Source organism: Mobula birostris, chromosome 17 (genome assembly GCF_030028105.1).
Source record: "Mobula birostris isolate sMobBir1 chromosome 17, sMobBir1.hap1, whole genome shotgun sequence".
Taxonomy (NCBI): domain Eukaryota; kingdom Metazoa; phylum Chordata; class Chondrichthyes; order Myliobatiformes; family Myliobatidae; genus Mobula; species Mobula birostris.
In genome coordinates this window covers 6137007-6161210 of record NC_092386.1, presented here as the reverse complement: position 1 = coordinate 6161210, position 24204 = coordinate 6137007, and the positions used below count along the sequence as shown (strand labels likewise).

General features: G+C 42.5%; 1 protein-coding gene across 1 annotated transcript in view; it reads left to right on the top strand.

The window, feature by feature from the left end:
- The window catches only part of adgrv1 (adhesion G protein-coupled receptor V1), a 525473-nt gene that overhangs the window by 289673 nt on the left and 211596 nt on the right, over positions 1–24204 (top strand). Inside the window, exons 67-73 of the mRNA XM_072281026.1 lie at positions 2910–3149; positions 4258–4407; positions 8531–8998; positions 10920–11063; positions 12881–13052; positions 16463–16601; positions 21140–21972. Of these exons, the coding sequence (XP_072137127.1) occupies positions 2910–3149; positions 4258–4407; positions 8531–8998; positions 10920–11063; positions 12881–13052; positions 16463–16601; positions 21140–21972 (2146 nt within the window). The remainder of the gene's footprint in view (positions 1–2909; positions 3150–4257; positions 4408–8530; positions 8999–10919; positions 11064–12880; positions 13053–16462; positions 16602–21139; positions 21973–24204) is intronic.

The following is a 24204-nucleotide window of genomic DNA, read 5'->3' as shown; positions in this document are numbered from 1 at the left end:
TGTATACTAAAAAAAGTGAGGCAGTGTCCAAAGCTTCAAAGTCCATTTAGGAATCGGATGGGAAATTTGATTGGAAAAATCAGGTTCGTACTGGTTCCCGAGAGAGGAAATTTATAGAATACTAACAAAAATATTGTTTACTGGATTTTCAAAGGGCGTTTGACAAGGTGCCACACATGGAGCTACTTAACAAAATAAGAGCCAATGTTATTATGGGGATGATACTAGCATGGATAGAATATTGACTGGCTGGCAGGAGGGAAAGAGTGGGAATAATGGGGACCTATTCTGTTTGGCTGCCGGTGACTAGAGATGTTCCGCAAGCATTGCTATTGGGACCACTTCTTTTTATGTCATACGTTAATGATTTGGGTGATGGAATTGATGGCTTTGTGGTGAAGTTTACAGACAATACAAAGGTAAGTGGAGGGGCAGGTAGTGTTGAGGAAGCAGGGAGTCTAGAGAAGGACTTGGACAGCTTAGGAGAATGGGCAAAGCAGTGGCAGATGGAATGTACTGTGTGCTCTTTGCCTCCTGCCAAGGTGATTGAAACATATATAGTAACATGGGGCAAGAGTAGGCCACTTGGCCCTGTGAGCCAGGTCTACCAATCCTTATGACAATGGGTCATTTGTAGAGAGTATTGAGCAAAGCCCAGCCCTTCAGGCACATCAGCATCCCCTGCATTGTCTCCCTGTGCACTTCCCGCTGCCTTAGGAAAGCAGCCACCTTAATAGAGGACCCACCCTGGTCATTCTCTCTTCTTCCCCATGCCCACCATCAATTCAGTTCAATTCAAGATTGTTTGCTATCATTTCCTGTACGCAAGTCTAAAGGCTAATGAAATAATTGTTACTCCAGATCTGATGCAGCACCAAAAGTGCAGCTCAAAAGGCAAAGAACACAATAATTAAAAAATAACGAAAGGATTATACAAAGTGACTGACAGAAAATTATAAAGTAGTGGTGGAGTTAGTGGCTGGAGGTGTTGATCTGCCTTACTGCTTGGGGAAAGTAACTGTTTTTGAGCCTGGTGGACCTGGTGTGGACGCTGTGTAGCCTCCTCCCTGATGGGGGTGGGACAAACTGTCCATGAGCAGGGTTAGTGGGATCCTTCATGATGATACTCGCCTTTCTCCAGCTTTCTTCTGTGTTTGTGTCCTCGATGGTGGATAGGCTCGTGCCGGTGATGTGTTGGGCTGTTTTGACTACCTGTTATAGACCCCTTCCCTTCCGCCACAGTCGGTACAGTTTCCATACCAAACGGTGATGCAGCATGTTAGGATGCTCTCAACTGCAACTTCACAGAACCTCACGAGTCCAGCTCCTGTCACGAGTCCAGCTCCTGTCATCGAGTCCAGCTCCTGTCATCGAGTCCAGCTCCTGTCACGAGTCCAGCTCCTGTCATCGAGTCCAGCTCCTGTCATGAGGCCAGCTCCTGTCATCGAGTCCAGCTCCTGTCATGAGGCCAGCTCTTGTCATCGAGTCCAGCTCCTGTCAGTCCCCTCAGAAAGCAGAGGTGGTGGTGAGCTTCCTTGACTGTGGAAGGTGAGTTCAGGGACCATTCCATTATGGCTGATCTATTATCCTTCTCAACTCCATTCTCCTGCTTTCTGTCGATAACATTTGATGCCCTGACTAATCAAGAACCTATTAGCCTGCACTTTAATAGGTGATGAGACAGCCTATAGGGAGGAGGTACAGCATTTGACAGAATGGTGTTGTCATAATAACCTGGACTTGAACATCACAAAAACCAAGGAGCTGATAGTACACTTCAGGAAATCAAAGCGCGTTGACCACTCTGCTCTGCACATATACGGGAAAGAGGTGGAGGGAGTAGAGAGTTTCAAGTTCCTTGGCGATCACATCTCGGCTGACCTCACCTGGACTGCCCATATCTCTTATCAGGTGGGGAAGGCCCAACAGAGGCTCTACTTCCTAAGGAAACTAAAGCACGCTCTCCTCCCTCATCACCTGCTGATCAACTTCTATCGGACAACTATAGAGAGCCTCCTGACGTATTGCTGTGCAGTGTGGTTTGCCAGCTGCACAGAACAGGAAGGACTTGCAGCGGGTGGTGAGGGTAGCAGAGCAGGTTATTGGCACAACATTACCCTCCCTCAGAGACATTTATACTGGCAGACTTCAAAAGAAGGCTACTTGTATTTCAAAGGATCCCACTCATCCTGGACATCACCTGTTTTCCCCTTTACCTTCTGGGAAGAGATACAGAGCATTAAGGACGAACACAAAGAGACTCCTTAACAGCTTCTACCCACAAGCAGTGAAATGTATAACACCCCCTTCCCTTCTCCTGCCCCCTTCCTAAGACGGCGGCAGCTAAATGCATCACACTTCCAGGAGTGGCAGGTGTGCAATAGTCCTACCCCTCCCCCCATCCATATATTATTAATTTTGGACTGCACTCCTGAGGTTTTAGAGTTTATTTTATGTATATATTCTTTGTCATGCTGCAAAACTTTGAGCTGCTAAACTGTGTTTCATTGCTCCACAACAATGACAATAAAGATATTCTTCTTCAAATACACCCAATTGTTTGGCCTCCACTGCCATCAGTGGCAAGGAATTCCACAGATTCACCGCTTTCTGACTAAAGAGATTCCTCCTCATCTCGGTTCTAAAGGAATGTCCTTGTATTTTAAGGCTCTGCCGTTGGGTTCTAGAATCCCCCATTATTGGAAACTTTATCTCCATATCCACTTGATCTAGGCTTTTCAATATTCAATAGGTTTCAATGAGATTCCACCCCTGCCCCGCCCCATTCTTCTAAACTCCACCAAGTGCAGGCTTGTCAGAATTTGGAATATCTGAGGGATTTTCTGCAAAGCTCTTCTCTGCCTGCTTGTTTCTGCAATCCTGTAAAGAATGGATAATCTTTTTCTTAGATAAAATGGAACATTTTAGGCCCCAACGCAGAAACGATCTTACCAGCATCCAACACAGACATAGGCGATCCTGTGAATGGAACGTTCTATTTTAGAGATGGAGAGATTGGGAACCGAATCATTGAACTGAGCATCTTACCACATGGAGAAATTGAAATTGAAGAGACCTTCATTGTCCAACTTACCCTGGATATTGGTGATGCCAAAATTGACCGAAGTGCTGGGACAGTGCTGCTGACAGTAAGTTACTTTGACAATGTAGTATTATTATTTCAACATTCCATTATTTGTGATGCTGTACTTTGAACTGTGAACTCCTTTGATTATTCTTGAGTTGGCATTTGATACAATGGCTACTTTAGTAGGAGCACCTGCTAATTAGTGCAAATATCTAATTAGCCAATCATGTGGCAGCAACTCAATGCATAAAAGCATTCAGGCATGGTCAAGAGGTTCAGTTGTTGTTCAGACCAAACATCAGAATGAGGAGAAATGTGATCTAAGTGACTTCGACTGTGGAATGATTGTTGGTGCCAGATGGGTGGTTTGAGTAGGAGAATGCAGCAAAAAGTCACTTAGAACATTTTAACAAAATTACAATTACTTCAGGTTATTTCAGAAATTGGGAAGTAGAGTCAGACACTATTGACAGTCCAACTTAGGCTTTTCAACTGTCAATCAGACACTTGTATCTGCCTTGCAAAGCACAGTATTGACCCGTGGCTCCTCTTCTGCAGCAATGAGGCTGCTCTGACGTTGAAGGAGCAACATCTCGTATACCCTCCGAGTAGCCTGCAACCTGATGGCATTAATTTCTCTTTCTGTTAGTTATTTCCACCTCCCCTTCCCTTCTTCCATTCCCTGTTCTAGTTCCCCTCTAACCTTGTCTCTTCTCCTCACTTGCCTGCCGCTTCCCTCGGTGTCTCTCCTCATTCCCTTTCTCCTATGGTCCACTCTCCCTTCAGATTCCTTCTTTTTTAGTCCTCCACCTTCCCCACTCCCTTGGCTTCACCTATCACTTTCCTGCTTGTCCTCCTTCCCCTCCACCACCTTCATTTCCACCTTCTTCCCCCTTCCTTCCCAGTCCTGATGAAGGATCTCGGCCCAAAGCCTTGACTGTTTATTCCTTTCCATAGATGCTGCCTGACCTGCTGAGCCCCTCCAGCATTTTGTGTGTGTTGCTCTGCCTTACTGACAGAAACTGAAGCAATTATGTGCAGCATTCGATCTCCACAGAAAATGGCCAGTCAAGTGAGACAAACCCTCACAGCCCTTCCTCGCTAAATGTCAAGTGTTGCTGTCTGCATTGTTCCTGCCTGTGCAACTTGTGCTTTTTATAATCTTTTAGGTACAGCAGTTTGGAAATCCCAATGGAATAGTTCAATTTGTTGAGGATTCTTTGTATATGAAGACTTACTTGGAACCATCTAATCAAGAAGAACTGTTGAATATTTCATTCTTTATTACAAGGATTAAAGGAACAATGGGAGATGTAAAGGTAATATTATTTTTTCATTTGTTCGAGATTTTTCATAAAATATAGAAACTATTTTGCAAACCATAGAAATGTGTTCCAGCACATAAATCCCATTACAGGAAAGTGCCTCTACTTCCTTTGAAGCACAGATTTGGCATGTCATTTAATACTTTGACAAGCTTCCACATGTAGATGAAATTTCTATATTAAGCTTTTTTTATTATATATATATATATATATATATATATATAGTGGCAAGTATCCTGACTGGTTGTATCATGGCCTGGTATGGAAGAACCAATGTCTGAGAATGCAGAACGTAGTAGATACACCCACTCCATCACAGGAAGAGTCCTCCCCACCATTGAGCACATCTACAGGGAGCGTTGCTGCAAGGAAGCAGCAACCATCATCAAGGACCCCCACCATGTAGACTATGCTGCCCTCTCATTACTACTATCTCAGGGTTGTATACAGTGACATACACCTACTTTGATGATAAATCTGCTTTGAAGGTGGAAGCAATATGACAGTGGAGTTCAAATTAAAATTTCTTATCAATGTGCATGCATGTCACCATGTACAACCGTGAGATTCTTTTATATGTGGGCATACTCAGCAAATCTATAGAACAGTAACTAAACAGGATCAATGAGCAACAAACTGTGTAAATGGAAATATAAATAAATAACAATAAATAACGAGAGCATGAAATAACAAGATAGAGTCCTTAAAGTGAGATCACCAGAAGGTTGTGGGAACACCAGAAGTAGAATGAATCAAGTTCAAAGGTTCAATTTAACGTCAGAGAAATGTATACAATTTACATCCTGAAGTGCTTTTTCTTCACAACCATCCACAAAAAGAGGGGAGTGCCCCAAAGAAAGAACAACAGTTAAATGTAAGAACCCCAAAGTCTCCCCCATCTCCCCTCTCTCCCGCGTGTAAGCAGTAGCGAGCAACAATCACCCCTCCCCCCACCGGCAAAAACAAATGAGCATCGGCACCCGCCTCTGAGCACTCAGTGTGAGCAAAGCAATAGCAAAGACACAGACTCGCAGTTACCCCAAAGACTTTGCGTTTCATCCGGCATTCGACATACCACAGCTTCGTTCTCTCTCTCCCTAGTACGGGGGAAGGAGGTGTCTCCGTTTTCCCAGCGAGCGGAGAGACATAACAAACAACTTGCTGTTTACAATGTTAAAAGTCCGTTACATCATTTTTTTTTGAGCTCTGTGCCTAAAGATCGCGATGATCTCGGGTCTTCGGGCCCACAGCAGTAGATTTTCCGACTCGCCCGATGACGCACAGGTCTCCTGCCATGACACCAACCCTCGATCCACCCGTCTCCAGAGCCCCCAGATCTTAGGCTTCCAAATACGAGCTGGACCCTCAGGCCGAACCCTTGGCGTGCCGAACAACGGCCAGTCCTGAAACCCCGAGAATGGGTCCCATTCCCGCAAAGATCTGAAGTCAGCGTGTAAATCCGGGTCAGGATCTTCAAAAGGACCCTGAAAGGGAAAAATAAAGATATTAAAGATGGAAATAGACCTGTTTCCGGAGATGTAAGCAAAGGAATCACCGTTTAGTGCCATCTTAACTTCACTCTGCCTCCTAGTTTGCCTCTTCTGTTCAAGAGCCTGATGGTTGAGGGGTAGTAGGTGTTCTTGGACCTGGTGGTGCGAGTCCCGAGGCTCCTATACCTTCTACCTAATGGAAACACGAGAAATATGTCCCATGTGATACAAGTGAACCGACACATGTGATTTATTGATGATCTAATGTACTTCTCAGGCTTTTACATTTAGTTCTGCACATTCCTTACTCCTGAACGTTGGCCGATGACTGTCATGCAGGAAAACAGTGCTGCTCGCTTTTGAGAATTCATTCAGAGATGCTGGAACTATAATCCAGTTAACTGTAACATCACCAAAAATCCATTGATCAGGCACTAATCTGAAGCAAAATAAAAGAGTGAAATAATTCTGAAGTTGGTAACAATAATCTGTGAATCTGCTTTTACCTGCACATTGTTAAACTATATTATGGAATTTACAGCTCAATTTTGCCAATACAAAAACTAATGTTGATTGTTGTTTTCTCTTATTTTCTTTTTCAAGGTGGGTTGTATTGATAATTGATATTATCTAGGGGATAGGTTTGTAATTATATTATGTATATGCATGCATGACCTGTATCAATGAATAGGAGAAACTATAGCATGCATGTTGTTGGGGAAAGGATAGTGAGGGCTAGTAAGGAGTAAATAAGGATGTGGATTGTTCTGATGTGGTGACAGGGAAACACAGACAAAGTCTGGAAGTAAAGACATGGATGTAACAGTGATGACGTCCAGAATTCAGGAGATTTATTAATTATGTTACAGTGTGCACCCTTTGTTGTAATCGAAAACTGGATTTACTGTTAGACCTGTGGATAATCACTTTACTGTGTCATCGGGATCTAGTCTGTTACTTAATTAAGTCTTCCTGTAGCCACCATTTTGTCATAAAAATGTAGTTTAACTGGTAATCGCGTCATCTGAGGATGTACAAGCTCCACCAAATCTATGCTCAGGTAGATCAGCTCTGACTGGCCTCCTGATGAGGACCACTTTTTAGTAACATGCTCATTATTTCGAACACCAGCTCCGTGTGATGTTTCAGTTTGTTCCTACACGGCTTATCAATGTCTACACTACAATATAAATTGTAATCATTTTCTTCTTTACCTTGACCAGCCCCAAAGAGCAATGACTGAAAACTAACAGAAGTTTGGGGTGAGGTGCAAATATTCTGAATCACTGCCCATCTTTTACTTCCCCTTACTTGTAATAGTGTGATCAATAGTGAAGGGATATTAGCTACTTACTTTGAAGATAGGCATGCACAGTTCAGTGTTCTGCCCAGGATAGTTGGCAAATGGTTTCAGGTTCAAGTTTAATCATCATTCAACCATGCATGAATATGGCCAAACAGTGTTCCTTTGGGGTTAAAGTGCACAATACATTACCAACAGCACACTGCACATAGCAAAGCACATCTGGTTACGATTTCAGAAAAACATATAGTCACAAAAAAATGAAATATATAGCCCAAGTCCCTAAGTGTCATGACTGTAGAATTGATGGTAAGTTGTCCTGGCCCAGCTTGTTCGTCCACTGAGTGACCACTGGAGGGCAGCACCAAGCGAACACCAGAGGCAAAAACAAAAGTCTAAGATAGTATATTGAATTTTTTTTGAGGAAGAGTTTTCCAGATTTTTATTATCCTTTGTGTGAAGAAGTGCTTCTTGGCAGGACCAGTGAAGTATTAATTTTAAGGTTATGTTCCTTTGGATGATAATGTTTCAACCACAGAATTAATGGTGAACAATCAGAAATCCTTGCAACACTCACAAAATGCTGGAGGACCTCAGCAGGCCAGGCTGGATCTATGGAAAAGTGTAAACAGTTGAAGTTTTCAGGCTGAGACGTTGACTGTTTACTATTTTCCATAGATGCTGCCTGGCCTCCTGAGTTCCTCCACCATTTTGTGTGTGTAGTTTGGATTTCTAGTATTTGCAGATTTTCTCTTGTTTGTAATCAGAAATACTTGTAATTTTACTACGCTCCCCTTCTCTCTCTATCCATTCATTATTCTGTCTTTCCTCTTACTGTTTCTCTTCTCATCGCCTCCCCATGCCCTCTTCCTTCCCTTCCTCCCTTGGTCTACTCTCTTCTCTTGTCAGATTCCTGCTTTGTTAGCCCTTTTTCCACCTATCGCCTCCAAGTTTCTTACTCCATGCTCCCTCCCACAGCCTAACCTTACCGGCACCTTGTCTCCCCATCACCTTCCATGTTGTATTCCTTCACCTCCCCCCCCCCACCTTCTTATTCTGACTTCTTCCCACCTTCCTTTATAGTCCTGATGAAAAAAAAATAGAGGGAGCGTTGCTTTGAATATTTCAAGAGCTTTATTTGTTCTTCAAAGCAGGATTTATTTTAAGCATGTAAATTAAAGAAAGGCTCCTACTGAAAGGACTCGGCCTGAAACGTTGACTGTACTTTATTCCACAGATGCTGAGTTCCTTCAGCATTTTGTGTGTGTTGTTTAAAGAAAAGCTCGGTGATTTTGTTCTTAATGATCTTGTATCTGAATTTCAGGTAAACTGGCAGCTGTGGAGTGATGCTGATATGACAGGAGACTTCTTAACAGTCAGTGGTTCGGTTACTATCCCAGGACTGCAACAAAACGCAGAGATAAGTGTTCAGCTCTTAGCTGACGATGTTCCAGAAGTTGATGAAGTTTATATCATTAGACTGACTTCTGTGGAAGGAGGTGCAGACATAAATAAAGACAAAGACCAAACAAGATTTATGGTACCAGCGAACGACGACCCCTATGGCTTGTTTGCCGTTTACCCGGATCGGCAAGCTGTAGTTGTTGGAAATGATTTGAACCGCTACTTTCAGATAAACATCACAAGACACGGTGGGACCTTTGAAGATGTGAGCGTCGAATACGAGCTCTTGTTCCATGGGCAAGAATTTGTACCGGATGGATTGTTGGGAACTGTGGTGGTCAGAGATGGTGCCAGCTTTGCTGTTACTAAAGTGCCAATCCCAGGTCAGGTGGGTACAACAGCTTAATGACAGCATCCTTGATCTATTGATTTAATAGTTAGAGCATCTTCACTGTTTGGTTTGGTGTCGCGTCCACTCACAATACACGAAAACTGTCAGATCAGCAGGGAAATTCATTGGCTGCAGTCTACCATCACTGCAGGACTTGTATATGTAAAGGGTTCAAAGATTCACTTTATTATCAAAGTGCAGTATGTACGCAGAATAAACTCTGAGATTTGGCTTCTCCAGATAGCCATGAAATACAGAAAACCATGGAAGTAGTTGAAGGAAAGAAAGACATCAATAGCCTCTAAGTTTTAATCCCCCCCCCAGCATGAAAAGATAAGAAGCAAAAAGTCGCAAACTTGAAACCCCTCCCTTGCACAAAAACTAACAGGTCTCTCACACGGAAAAACAGCTACAGGAAAATCAACCCCCAGAGCCCCAGCTTGTCAATCGGCAACAAGAAAGAATGGGCGAGAACACAAAAATACCACAGAACCGAAAGAGGCCAATGTGAACTGCAGTCCAATCCATAAATCTCAGAATTTCAAAAACATCTCCAAGAGCATTGATACCCAGCAGCCCCTCAAAGGGCAGCGACTCGAACTAGTGGCCTGTCTGAGGGCAGTTTCATGAAAGAGCGGCCTCTCCGAGGGGAGTGAAGTGACACAAATCAGCAGCCTCTCCAGGACAAAGAAGCAGGCAGAAAAAGTGTTATGGACACTACCCCGCCCACCCCCCCCCCGCCCCCTGAAAACTGTGCTTTTCAAAAGCTTCCTTTCGGAAAACACTATAGGGCTATTAAAACAAAAACCATACCATCTTAAAAGTTTCTTCCCCTGGCAGTTAATCTGATCAAACTTTCTAGTTACCCCTCACCCCCCTCTATCTATTATCCCAGTCACTACATCACACTATAAACACTTTAAATCACTGTTTATAATGCTGTTTACATTGTAAATATATGTTGGTATGTATTTATTGATTGAGATATATAGAATAGGCCCTTCTGGCCCTTCAAGCGAGATACCCAGCAAGTCCTGGCTTAACCGTAGCCTAATCATGGGACAATTCACGATGACCAATTAACCTACTAACCAGTTCACCTTTGGACTGTGGGAGGAAACCAGAGCACCAGGAGAAAATCCACACATTCCATGGGGAGGATGTACAGACTCCTTGCACTTGATCTTGGAATTGTACTCTGAACTCTAACAGCCCGAGCTGTAATAGCATCATGCTAACCACAACGGTACTGTGGCACCCATATTTATGTAATTATGCACATTTTATTCCATGTCTGTACTTTAACTTTATTTTTGGTATAATTCTTTATTGTTTATAATTGTTGAGTGTTTTTTTTTTGTTGCATGTCATGCCCAGAGCAACAACCACGTCGAATTCCTGATGCATGTAAATGTATATGGCAAATAAAGTTGACCCTTGATCCACGTTGATTCTTGATAGTCATACCTAAGCTGGAGGCAAACTGAACAATCAGTACTAAACATTTTACTAAAGAGGATAAACAGAATATCTGGAATCTAAGTGGGTTTAAGCTCTGGTAATTCCCAGAATCACCATAAAACTATAAGGCATAGGAGCAGAATTAGGCCATTCAGCCCATCGAGTCAACTCTGCCATTCCATCATGGCCGATATATTTTATAATTATTATTTATTAAAGAATGAAAATTATTTCATCTGGTAGGAAACCTTGCTCATTGATGGTTCTCTCTGAAAATTCGTCCTATAATATGAACAATGGATGCAATAGTTTGGACCAGAAAATTCAAACTTCTAATCGCCAGACGAGATGCTCCTCCACTGTGATCTTCATCTAGGATCACCATGATGTGGCAATTTTGTTTGAAGGTTGAAGGTGATTACTAATACTGCTTTTGCATTTTGACTTCTTTTTGTAGACTTTCATTACAAAGGATTCTGACATTTCAGTTAAATTGTTAAACGTGAGTCTTTTGAGTGGAAATGCTTCTATTCCTCCCAAGCTGTTATACGGGACAGACTCGGCCAATATTTTTGTGTCGGAAGAAGCAGCCAATTCAGAGGTAATTTTTCTTTAATAAAGACATACTGTGACTATACCATTGTCGAATGCTCAGGTTATAACATGTACCAATATAATACATTACTTTTTGAAACTTTTACTTTTGAATACAAGTAGCGAATTGTAATAAATACAATCAGAATCAGAATCTGGTTTAATATCACCAGCATATGTCTTGAAATTTGTTAACTTTGCAGCAGCAGTACAATGCAATACATAATAATAGAAAAAATGTGAATTACAGTAAGTATATATGTGTATACATTAAACAGTTATATTAAATAAGTAGTGCAAAAATAGAAATATAGAAGTAGTGTTCATGGGTTCTATGTCCATGTAGAAATCAGATGGCAGAGGGGGAGAAGCTGTTCCTGAATCATTGAGTGTGTGAATTCAGGCTCCGGTACCTCTTTCCTGATGATAATAATGAGAACAAGGCATGACCTCGGTGATGGGGGGCCCTTAATGATAGATGCATTTTTCTGAGGCTTCGCTCCTTGAAGTCGTCTTGGATACTATGGAGGCTAGAGCCCATGATGGAGCTGACTAAGTTTACAACATTCTGCAGGTTACTTCCACCCTGTGCGGTGGTGCCCCTCCACCTCCCTGCCCATACCAGACGGTGATGCAGCCAGTTAGAATGCTCTCCACGGTACATCTGTAGAAATTTGCAAATGCCTTTGATGACATACAAATCTCCTCAAACTCCTCATGAAATGTGGCCACTGTCGTGCCTTCTTTGTAGCTACAATTAGTTTGTTGGATCCAGGTTAGATCCTCAAAGATATTGACACTCAGGAATTTGAAACTGCTCATTCTTTCCACTTCTGATTCCTCCTGGAGGACAGACGTGTGTTCCCTCATCTTCCCCTTTTTGAAGTCCACAATCAGTTGTTTGGTCTTACTGACGTTGAGTGCAGCGTTGCAATTGAGACACCACTCAGCTAGCTGATCTACCTCACTCCTGAACGCCATCTCATCACCATATGAAATTCTGGCAACAATAGTTGTATCGTCAGCAAATTCTTAAATCTGTGCCTAGCCACACAATCGCTATTCCTAGCTTTTTGCAGATTAGAAAAAGAGGCACTGGATATACTGCAAGTGCCAGGCAGCACCTGGTGTACAGCACAGAAATGGGTCCTTTGGCCCATCGTACTCGTGCTGATCGGTTTGCCCATCAAATTCATTTTACTCGCATCCATCTCTGTTTTAACTACTACGTCAACTCAGGCCTATTTACAATGTTTTAAATGCCTGTCTAAATGACTCTGAAATACAGTAAATGTATCTGTCTCCTTAGCTCCTCTGGCATTGAATTCCACATGACACCCACACTCTGTGTAAAAAAAAAAACTTATTCCTCAGATCTTCATTCTTACCATAAGTTCAAGGTTTAATATTGTTTAATGTGATTTCCTGTACACAAGTATAAAGGAGAATGAAATAATTTTTACTCTGGATCCGATGCAGCACAAGATACTCCGGAACACTCAGAGGAAACCCACATACTCACGGGAAAAATGTACAACTTTCTTATGGATGACGCCAGAATTGAACTCTGAAACCTGGCTCTCCGAGCTGTAATAGGGTCGCAATAACCGCTTAGCCCATTTTTCATAGGTGCTGAGTGACCATCCGAGTGTTTCCATCTTTTTTTTGGGGTTTTCTGGGTTTTTTTGGGTTTCATTGGGTTTCTTTTTCTGGGTTTCATTCCATTTTTGACCGACTCTTTCAGGTTATCAATAACTATATTTTGACTATTGTGATATTTGTACCACTGCCTAATGCTACAGCAATTACCGATGTTCATTTTAGGTTGGCTTTGAATCTTTGGTACTTCGAGTCTCAGATGTTTCTGCTGGCACCTGCTGGGCTGTGATATCACGGAATGGTGTGTACGGGCTCGTTGTGGTAGAGTGGAGAGGTGGCCACCCTGAAGGCATGGTCCCTGCTGGATTCAGACCTGGCTCCGTCAAACCGGCTTTTGGTAAGTGCAATTAGTCGCAGTTTAAAAACCTTAGTAATTCAAAGTTCAAGTAAATTTATTATCAATCTAAATACAGTACTGTGCAAAAAAGTCTTAGGCACATACTGTATATATATATAGCTAGGGTGCCTAAGACTTTTGCACAGCACTGTATTTGTCAAAGTGGAGCAGAGAGCACATTTGTGGATCTGGCAGAAGAAAATGATGTTGGGAATGGCGAGGGTGGAGCACCACGGGAGGGGTGCGGGACAGGTGGTAGAGAAGGAGTGCCAGGGGTGTGTGGGGGTGATACAGGTCCAGGCACACCCAGCCCTGAGACACCAGGCAAGGCCATTTGATACCAAATAATTGGTTTATTGATCATTGCAGAACGTCTCTCTGGTGCTTCCTGCTCCCTCCCCTCTCCCTTCCCCTTTCCCCAAACATGATTCCCCCTCTCCCTGCCCTCTTCCCACTCTCAGTCCACAACAGAGACCCACATCAGAATCAGGTTTATGATTATTCACCTATGTCATGAAATTTGTTTTTTTTTGCAACAGTAGTACAGTGCAATGCATTAAATTACTACAGTACTGTGCAAAAGTCATTATATATTGCGAAAGCTATATATATGTACCTAAGATTTTTTCACAGTACTGTATATACAACCCTGAGATTCATTTTCTTGTGGATATTCATAGTAAATACAAGAAACACAATTATAAGTTGTTCACGACACATTGCTGTGTTTCACTAGTGGCATCTTGTATCTTGCAGTGACCTGGGAGATCAGTACACTACCTGTGATTTGCCCTTTTTGCAGAATGGACAGAGTTCTTTAGTTTAGATGCATTATTCCAGGAAACCTACCTATTACTATTTTAAAAACAAGATCCATGCACAGAATTACACTGGTAGTTTGGTATTCTGTGGATGCACTTTGCTGGAAAGGTTTCATTTATGCCAGTACATTGAGTAGTAGTTGCAGGAATCTCTCAGGGATTGAAACAAGTTAGGCCCTATACATAAATATTAAACTTCCTTGAGTCCTTCATGAATAACGTACAAAGACATGTGTATACCTGTAATGGGATGTCCAAGGAAGGGTAGCATCTCTGGTGAAGGGGCTTGTCATGTCCAGTTTAGGGCAGCTCACTCATCTTTGGTTCTCACTGGACACTCAGCTCTCACCTGTGGCTCCAAGTAGCTGTTTGCATGCAACAGCGGCCGCACCCCGGTGCACCCCTTCGACAGACGGGCTAAACCAGGAGAGTGTAGCCGGCAAGTCTCATACCCCAGTGAGATAGGGACATGCTGACACTAGCACGTGGCATCATCTCCGACGGACTGGGCAGATGAGATCTACTGTGAGATCCAATGGCCGGAAAGGTGGGTCTGCAACCCTTTGTGGAGAGCGAAGGTCATGACGAGGCACAGAAGATGTCATGGTCAACCAAGGTAGATCCCAGTTTGTGACGCTTGTTCGTATCACTAGACCCAGACCTCCGAGGTTGAGAGAGTGAAAGAGCTCCAGTGCAACTGTTTCTCCACTTTAAAAACTCGCCCGCACCACTTTCCTGTCATCGTTGGACACAACAGACGGCCACCACCAAATTGTAATGTTAAAATAGCTATTAGGACCTTTGCAAATTGATGTAGCCATTTTCATATCAAATTTGCTTTGAATATATTTCAGACATTGCTTGGTCTCCAATCAGGTAGCTTTTGATTTACTGATTCTCAACAATGGCTCTGAGTAAATGCATTTTACATTTGGCAAAACCAGGTCTTGAGGAAGTGTCTCGGCCAAAAATGCCATCCGTTTGCTCCTCTCCATAGATGCTGCCTGACTTGAGTTCCTCCAGCACCTCTTGTGTGTGTTCTGTTGGATTTCCAGCATCTGCAGGCTTTCTCATGTCTATGACTTCCTGACTTGTTCTGTTTGAAGTGCAGTACTGTGATGCAAGCACAAAATTACTAGGTTTTCTCTCTCACTTTAGAAGTGTTTCTATTAGATATTAACAGAGAACATAGAACAGTACAGCTTAAGAACTAGCATGTGGCCTGTTAGTTAGGAACAGGCCCTTTGGCCCACAACATCATATTGAACCAAATAAATTAATAATTGAATACCTAAGTAAACTAACTCCTTCTGCCTACATATGTCCACATCCTTTCATTTTCTTCACATTCATGAGACACTCTAAATGTCCCTTTAAAGTCTCTAATATATCTGCTTCTATCACCACTCCAGACAACACATGATAGACTTCCAACACTGTGTAAAAAAAAATACATGCCCCTCACACCTTCTTTGAAATTACCCACTCTCGCTTTAAATACATGCCCTCTTGCATTAGAAATTTCAATCCTGGGAAAAAGGATGCTCTCTGTCTACACTTTCTATGCCTCTCATAATCTTATAAACCTCTAAAAGATCTCCTCTCAGCCTTCACTACTCTAGTTTGTCCAATCTCTCATGATAGCATACACCCTCTAATCCAGGCAGCATCCTGGTAAACCTCTTCTGCACCTTGAACTGTATGCAGTACCCCAGGTGTGGTGAAACTGGGGTTTTAGAAAGCTACAATTAAGTTACTAGAAACCCCTGTCGATAACATTTTTGTTATTATTGAGTATACACCCTTGCGAGACCATGGATCTGTGCCTGGAAAGTCTTCACTCCAGGGCGCAGGCCTGGGCAAAGTTGTATGGAAGGCCAGCAGTTGCCCATGCTGCATGTCTCCCCTCTCCACGACACCAATGTTGTCCAAGGGAAGGGCATTAGGACCCTTACAGCTTGGCACCAGTGTCGTCGCAGAGCAATGTGTGATTAAGTGCCTTGCTCAAGGACACAACACGCTGCCTCAGCTGGGGCTCGAATTCACGACCTTCAGACCACTAGTCCAATGCCTTAACCACTTGGCCACGTGCCCACTCCCACATCATCTGATTCAGGCACAGTTTTTACCCCTCAACCATCAGGCTCTTGAACAAGTGGAGATAACTTATCGCTCCATTACTGAACTGTTCCCACGACCTATGGACTCACTTTCAAAGACTTATCATCTCATGTTCTCGATATTTATTGTTTTTTTTTCTCATTTTGTATTTGCACAGTTTTGTTTTTTGCACTCTGGTTGTTTGCCCATCCTGCTGGGTACAGTCTTACAGTCATTCTCTTATGCTTCTTGGATTTTCTGTGAATGCCCACAAGAAAAGGAATGCCATGATTGTATATGGTGACATATACGTACTTTGACAATAAACTTATTTTAAATGTTTGAACCTTGAAATTAAGTGCAGTCAGTGACATTATGTATTAGTTGTAAATCCATATTTTGCTGAGTTATTAGTTTTTATGTTTTATTATGAGTTCCACAGTATTGTTTTGCATTTGCTAATGCAGTATTGTAATAATTTTGTATTAGGTTCAGTTGTCCTTTCCCATGGTGAAAAACGAAAGCCCGTGTTACTCACTGTACCAACCACCAACTTCACAGGCAAGGAGTCCTTCGCCATTCATTTGACGAAGGTACACAGTAATCTTACTGGTAAAGCTGAACTAAGGTAGGCCCATCAGCTGTATTATAGAATTTCAGTTAACTATCTACATTAACTAAAGTTCATTTCAATCATTAATCACTTTAAGTATTTATTTAATCTCGACAGTCCTAGAAATGTTTTTATTTTTGAGATTAGAACAATTGGCAAAGCCCGAATCAGAATCAGAATTCAGCATGTTGTGAAATTTGTTGTTCTGTGGAAGGAGTACATTGCCATACATAATAATTAAAACTATAAATTAAACCAGGTACTCTACTTATTTTAATTTATAGTTTTCATTATTATGCATTTTCATATATACATAGTGCTGTGCAAAAGTCTTAGGGACATGAAAAAAGTTCTGTAAAACAAAGATACTTTCAAAAATAATTAAATGGAAAGTTTCTAAGTATCAAAAAATTACTATAAAGTACCAGTAAACAATAAAAAACTAAATCATATCTGGTATTTGGTGTGACCAAACCTTGCTTTTAAAATGGCATCAATTTTCTCAGGTACACTGTCGTGCATTTTATAAGAAAACAGGCTGATAGTTTGCTTCAAGCACCTTGAAGAACTTGCCACAGTTCTTCTGCAGACTTTGGCGGTTTCACTTGTTTCTTTCTCTCCAGGTAAACCCAAACTGTCTCAATGATGTTGAGAACAGGGTTTTGTGGAGGTCTTACCATCTGAAACAGCATAAAAAATCTTGGGTGCCTGAGACTTTTGCACAGTACTCTGTATACTGTAAGTAGAGCTAAAAGAGAGGAAAATACTGAGGTATTATTCATGGGTTGATTGTCCACTCAGAAATCTGATGGGGGAGGGGAGGAGCATCTCCTGGATCACTGAGTGAGTGTCTTCCAGCTCCTGTTCCTCCTCCTTGATGGTAGCAATGAGAAGAGGGTATGTTCTGGGTAATAGGGGTCCTTAATGATGGATGTTGTCTTTTCGAGGCATCACCTTTCGCAGATCCATTTCCCATCTCCAGTTATTAGGCAACCATCTGGGATGGGTTTGGAGATGTATAGGGACCAAACTGCATAGGGAGGATAGGTTTCCAGTCCTGACGGGCATTGATGACCAAAAGACTTTCTTCTTAAAGATTAGTTTTATTTGTCACATGACCATCGAAACATACAGTGAAATGTGACATTTGCATCAAATCCTATCAGCAAAGATTGTGTTGGTGGCCACCCACAAGTGTTGCCATACTTCTGGCGCCAGTGTAGCTTCCTGACAACCTACTGACCTTTGTCCCTACGTCTTTGGAATGTGGGAGGAAACTGGAGCACCTGGAGGAGACCCACACAGTCATGGGGAAAACATACAAACTCCTTACAGACAGCAGTGGGAATCGAACCTTGATTGGTGATCACTGGTGCTGTGGAGTGATTGTGCTAACCCTTTTATTACTGGAGGAATAAGCTTCAGCAACATTAATAATTTTGTTTTAATTTCATGGTGTTCTCATCAAACAGAAAGAGAGAGAATCATGAACTTTAAGATTAGCATTTGTTTATATAATGTACCTGATGAAACAAAACTGCAAGGAACTGAGGAAGCAGGTCAGAAAATGATGAAGTTATAAAGTAATTGGGACAAGTGTAATTTGTTGCATACAGCAGAGAAAATTGAGGCATTTGCTTCCATGTAGCCACTACAAGTGGATAAAATGGTTAAAGTGGTTAAGTCAGCAGTGAAATGAAATTTTAAGGGGATCATCAGACTGATTGACTAAAAAATGGGAGGAGGATATGCACCTCAACTCAGGGATACCAGATGTTGAAAAGATGTTTATTTGCTCATGGAGTCACAGAGCACTACAGCACAGACACAGGCTTACTTAGTCAGTTCCAAACTATCAATCTGCCTCATTCCATCTAGCGTAGCAGGGTGGAGATACAGGATATTCAACCAAAGGAGGCGTAAAGCGCTCCTTTCCTTTACTAGCCTGGACGTCACCCTTGGGCAAAGTGTAGCACTTGTTTAGACCCCTGATCAGGGTCATGTGAAGCCATGGGAGCTGGTGGTGGATGGTCGTATGAGCAGCTGGTCCATATCACATGTCCTGGTTATGCGACCACTGACGCCAAGCAGCCAGTCTCTGAAGAGTATTGATAATGGCTGGGGTCACCATGTTGTAAAGACACTGCCCAGAAGAAGGCAATGACAAACCATTTCTATAGAAAAATTTGCGAAGAACATTCATGGTCAAGTCCATGATCACCTACGTCAAACAACATGGCACATGATGATGACGATGATGGTGATGAGCCCCATCTGCCTGCACCTGGACCATGGCCCTCCATACCCATCCCATCTATGCATTGATCCAAATTTCTCTTAAATGTTGAAATCAAACCTGCATTCACCACTTCCACTGGCAGCTCGTTCCACACTCTGACCATCCTCTAAGTGAAGAAGTTCCTCTCAGGTTTTCCTTAAGTATTTCACTTTTCCTCCTGAACCCATGACCTCCAGTTTTAGTCTCACCTAACCTCAGTGGAAAAAAGCCTGCTCGCACTTCTCCTATCTGTACCCCTCATAATTTCACATACCTCCACTAAATCTCTCCTCAATCTTTTACATTCTAGGCAATAAAGTCCTAACCCATTCAACTTCTCCCTACAACTCAGATTGTCAAGTCCTGTCAACATCCTTATACATTTCTCTGTGCTCTTTCAATCTTATTGATATCTTTCCAGTAGGCAGGTGACCAGATCTCCACGCAATCCTCCAAATTAGGCCTCAGCAATGTCTTTTGCAACATCAATGTAACATCCTATCTCCTGTACTCAATACTTCGATTTATGAACACCAATGTGCCAAAAGCTTTCTTTATACTGTCCCTTCTACCTGTGATGCCACTCGATCAAAGATAAAAGCTCAAAGCAAATTTATTGTCAAAATACCTAAATGTCACCATATACAACCCTGAGATTCATTTTCTTGTGGGCGTACACAGTAGGTACAAGAAACACGAAAGAATTAATGGATAACTATGCACAACAGGACGGACAAACAACCAATGTGCAAAAGACAACCAACTGTGCAAATACAAAAAGAAAGAAAGAGTAATAATACATAAATAAGCAATAAACATTGAGAACATTAGACTTGATGACACTTTCTAGCATTAGCCTGGGTCAAAGTTGTGAGGACTAAACATAGTGTAACAAGACATAAGGCCAGAGAACCGTGGAAATGGGGTAAAAGTTGGTTCTCTGGAAAGTAAATCCATTATTATTCCATAGGACAAAAGCACTACATCCTTTATCAAAGAGACATTAGTGGAAATTTATAGCTAACACCAGAGATTCTTTTTTACACATAGAAATGGATCAATGCCAAAGGCAATCTCCAGACTGTTAGAGGAGCCACCTTTGGACACTTAAGGAACGGGTTTATTGGATATGTGAGTTCGGTGAGATAAATTAACTCACATGTCCTTGTTCTCTAGATGTGTCAGGCCAGATGAATGACAGATGCTAAGGTATCTGTTGTGGAACGTTTCTGTCAGCAAGCATATTGGTGAGTCTCCAGTGTGGCAGGAAAGGAGTTTTTGATATGTGCAATTATCAGCCCTTCAAAGCACTTCATGACGATTGGCATCAGTACCACTGGGTGATAGTCATTTAGTTCAGAATGTGTAGAATTCATTGGTACTGAGATGATGATGGCTGATTTGAAGCAGGTGAGGACACCAGTCTGGATGAGGGAAGTGTTCAAGATACCTGTGAAGACATCAGTAAGCTAGTGTGCGCGCTCTTTGAATACTCAGCCTGGGATGTTGTCTGGCCTGGCTGCCTTATGGGGATTGAATCTGTAGAGTTCTCACATCTGCTGCTGCTACAGGCGGTGACTGCTCACCTAGAGTGGGGTAGCTTTTGTGGCTGGCGTTGTGTTGCATGCCTCAAAGTGTACATAAGAGTTTTTTTTAGAGTATCAGGGAGGAGGGCATCCTGTACAGTTGACGCTGTTTTTCCTATGTAGTCAGTAATGCCCTGATGCCTGGCCACATACACCAGGGATCATTATCAGGCAGGTCTTCCTGAACTTTTTACTTGCCCTCTTGATGCCTGAGTTGAGGTTTTCCGTAGTTGTGCTGATAGCTGTTCTTTCACCAGACTTGAAGGCAGCGTTGCGGGATGTTAGACTACCAGACTCAAAAAACAGTTACTTTCCCCAAGCAGTAAGGCTGATCAACACCTCCACCCAGTAACTCCACCACAACTTTATTATTTCCCGTCAGTCACCTTATGTACAGCCCAACGTTACTTTATAGGCATACAATCAATTTATATAATTATTTATATAAATATGTGTATTTATACTTTTTTTGTGTTTTTTATTATTATCGTGTTCTTTATCTTTTGTGGTTTTTTGCGCTACATTGGATCCAGACTAACAATTATTTCATTCTCCTTTATACCGATTCACAGGAAGTTACTTTAAGCAATCTTGAGTCTTGACTTTGCTGTTGTACCTATCTACTGACGTTCTATTGGCAGATATTTGCACATGCTGAGTTATAATTTCTTGCTGATTGCTTTCTATAGATCAGGATTCACTGTGGCAGAAATTGAGCCATTTGGAGTCTTCCAACTTGCGCCTAATTCAGGGCAGGTCAGAATAGAAGAAGATGTAGGTGCAGCAACTTTTCATGTCCAGAGACTCTTTGGTTTCCGTGGCAACCAAACAAAACTGACTTACCGTACGACAGCAGGAAGTGCCAAACCTGATGAAGATTATGAGCACATCGAAATGGGAGAACTTGTCTTTACTTCATATCAGATCGAAGCTGTGATCAAGCTGCTTATCATCAATGATAACATCCCAGAAGGAGATGAAGTGTTTTACCTAAATTTGTCCAGCATTGAAGTTCTGGGTTATAAGCCAAATAATACAGAAGAAACCCCTTACTTGAATTGGAAATTGAGCGTGTCATGTATAACCATTATTGCCAATGATGCCAGTGAGGGTGTTTTAAGTATTGGACCCACTGTGGTGTACACTACAGAGGAAACTGATAATGTAATACTTTGTATTCGAAGGACTCTGGAATTTACTGGACCCGTCAGTGTGAATGTTATAACCTTCGGAGAAAAGAAACTTATAAGTGGTCTACATGAAATGCCTTTTCAAGCCAACCAGCAAAATTCCAGTCTTGCCTGGGCCAAGGAGGGAGAAGATTTTGAAGATGAAGCATTGAATGTTACTCTACAGGATGAGGAAAAGGAAGTCAATATATCTATCAGAGTTTTAGATGATAATGAACCAGAGGGCCAAGAATTTTTTTTTGTTTATCTAACAGATCCAGGTGGAGGTGCACATATTGTGGATGGAAAGGATGAGCACGGATTCATGGCTTTTATGAAGATTGTTATCTTAGGTAACTCATAGTAATTAAATAATTTTGTTGCCTTTGAACTGCTATTTGATTTTTTTTTGCAATCTAGATATCCTGTTGTTTGGTTATCATAGACATCGTATTGGGTGCAATGTGACCACCGATGTGGGTGTTTTGGTGATGTAAGACACAGCAAATGGGAGAGGAACTCAGCAGGTCAGATATCAGCTATGGAGGAGAATAAACAGTACATTTTTCAGACCAAGACCCTACATCAGGACTGAAAAGGAAGAAGCCAGAATAAGGGTGTTGGTGGGGTGGGGAGCGCAAGCTGGCAGGTGATAGGTGAAGGGTGAAGCCAGGTGAAGGTGTCGTGGTGGGTGCTGGTAACGACTGAACTCGGGTGCGGAGGAACAGCAGACGCCTATGTAGAGATGGAAACAGGAGGTTATACATAGGAATTCCAACAGATCAGTGGCACAACCGAGTGACACTGTGTGACAAATCATTCTCCACACAAGTACCCCATGACGACCACGAGTCAAGAATCTGCTTTAGATAATCACAGAATGTTGAAAATCCCTGCCAGCCACAATCAACTTGACAGGATTAAACAGAAAGCACAAAGCATGATGACTCTCACTAAGACAACAATTAGTAAATACAGGTGCTCGAGAAACCTCAAGGCCCAGTGTTGTACGGCTCACTGCAGAAGCCTGCGGTGCTCCTGACAGCGAGGGTAGGTAGGTAACACACACAAAATGCTGGAGGAACTCAGCAGGCCAGGCAGCATCTATGGAAAAGAGTATAGTCGATGTTTCAGGCTGAGACCCTTCATCAGGTCTTAATGAAGGGTCTCGGCCCGAAATGACGATGATCCTCTTTTCCATAGATGCTGCCTAGCCTGCTGAGTTCCTCCAATAGTTTGTGTGTGTAGCTTGGATTTCCAACATCTGCAGATTTTCTCTTGTTTGAGGGTAGGTAGGTAGATGGGTGGGGGGAAGAGGTTAAAGTGAGAAGCTGGGAGGTGGAAGAAGTAAAGGGCTGAAGAAGAAGGAATCTGATAAGAAAAGAGAGTGGACCATGGGAGAAAGGGAATGAGGACAGTCACCGGAGGGTAGTGATTGGCTGGTTTGGAGAAGCGAAGGGGTGGAAAAATGACCGGAAGTTGGAGAAATCGATGTTCATGTCATCGGGCTGGAGGCTACCCAGACAGAATATGAGGTGTTGCTCCTCTCACTGGAGAGCAGACTCATCGTGGCGGCAGAGGAGGCCATGGACCAACATGTTGGAATGGGAGTGGGAAGTAGTACTAAAATGGGTGGCCACCAGGAAAGCCTGCCTTTTGTAGGGGACAATTCACAGGGCTTAAGCAATGCCATTGGAAATTGCATTTCCAGCCAATCTCCTGACTTGGATGTCTAGGTGGCCAGATGAACACAGCTCAACACTTGATTCACATCACAAAGGACTCCCACTCATAAAAGGATTATCGGCTAATAGCAGGTTGATTTCTGCTAGCTGCCGGTCTAGCCGTCCAGCTGCCGGTCTGGCTGCCCAGCTGCTCCAAGTATGTAGTGGTTTCAAGAGGTTATTCTAATTGGTGCGTGGGCTGGCAACCTTCTGACATGATCGTTACAAGATGGACCCCTTGACTGCAACACAACTGAGAACTTGAACAAAGTTCATAGGGAGCAGGACGGCTTGGTAGAAAGAGGAAGGGGAGGAGGCTTCTCTCCATCAGATTTCTGAACGGTTCATGAACCCTTGAATACGACCGCACTGTTTCTCACTTGCACACTCTACCGATTTATCTATCTATCTGTTTACTTATTTATTTAGCTGTACAACACAGTAAGAGGCCTCTCCAGCCCGGTGAGCACACGCCACCCAATTTCACCGATGTAACCAACTGACCTACTAATCTGTACGTCTTTGGAAAGTGTCACAGGAAGAATGTACAAACTCTTTATAGACAGTCGGGAATTGAACCTGAGTTTCTGGGGCTGTGATAGCATCATGCAAATAGCTATGACACCTTGCTGCCACTAAAGCCCAATACAGTGGCGATGTCTTCACTTCATCACTTTCCATAGTTGCTCTAGCGTTTTGTGTGTGTTGTTCTAGATTTCCGGCATCTGCAGAATCTCTTGTGTTTCTGATTTTAATATATAAATCCAGAATCAGAAACAGGTTTATTATCCCTGTCTTACATAATGTGAGATTTGTTGTTTTGCTGCAACAGTACAGTGTAAAGACATAAGAGTACTATAA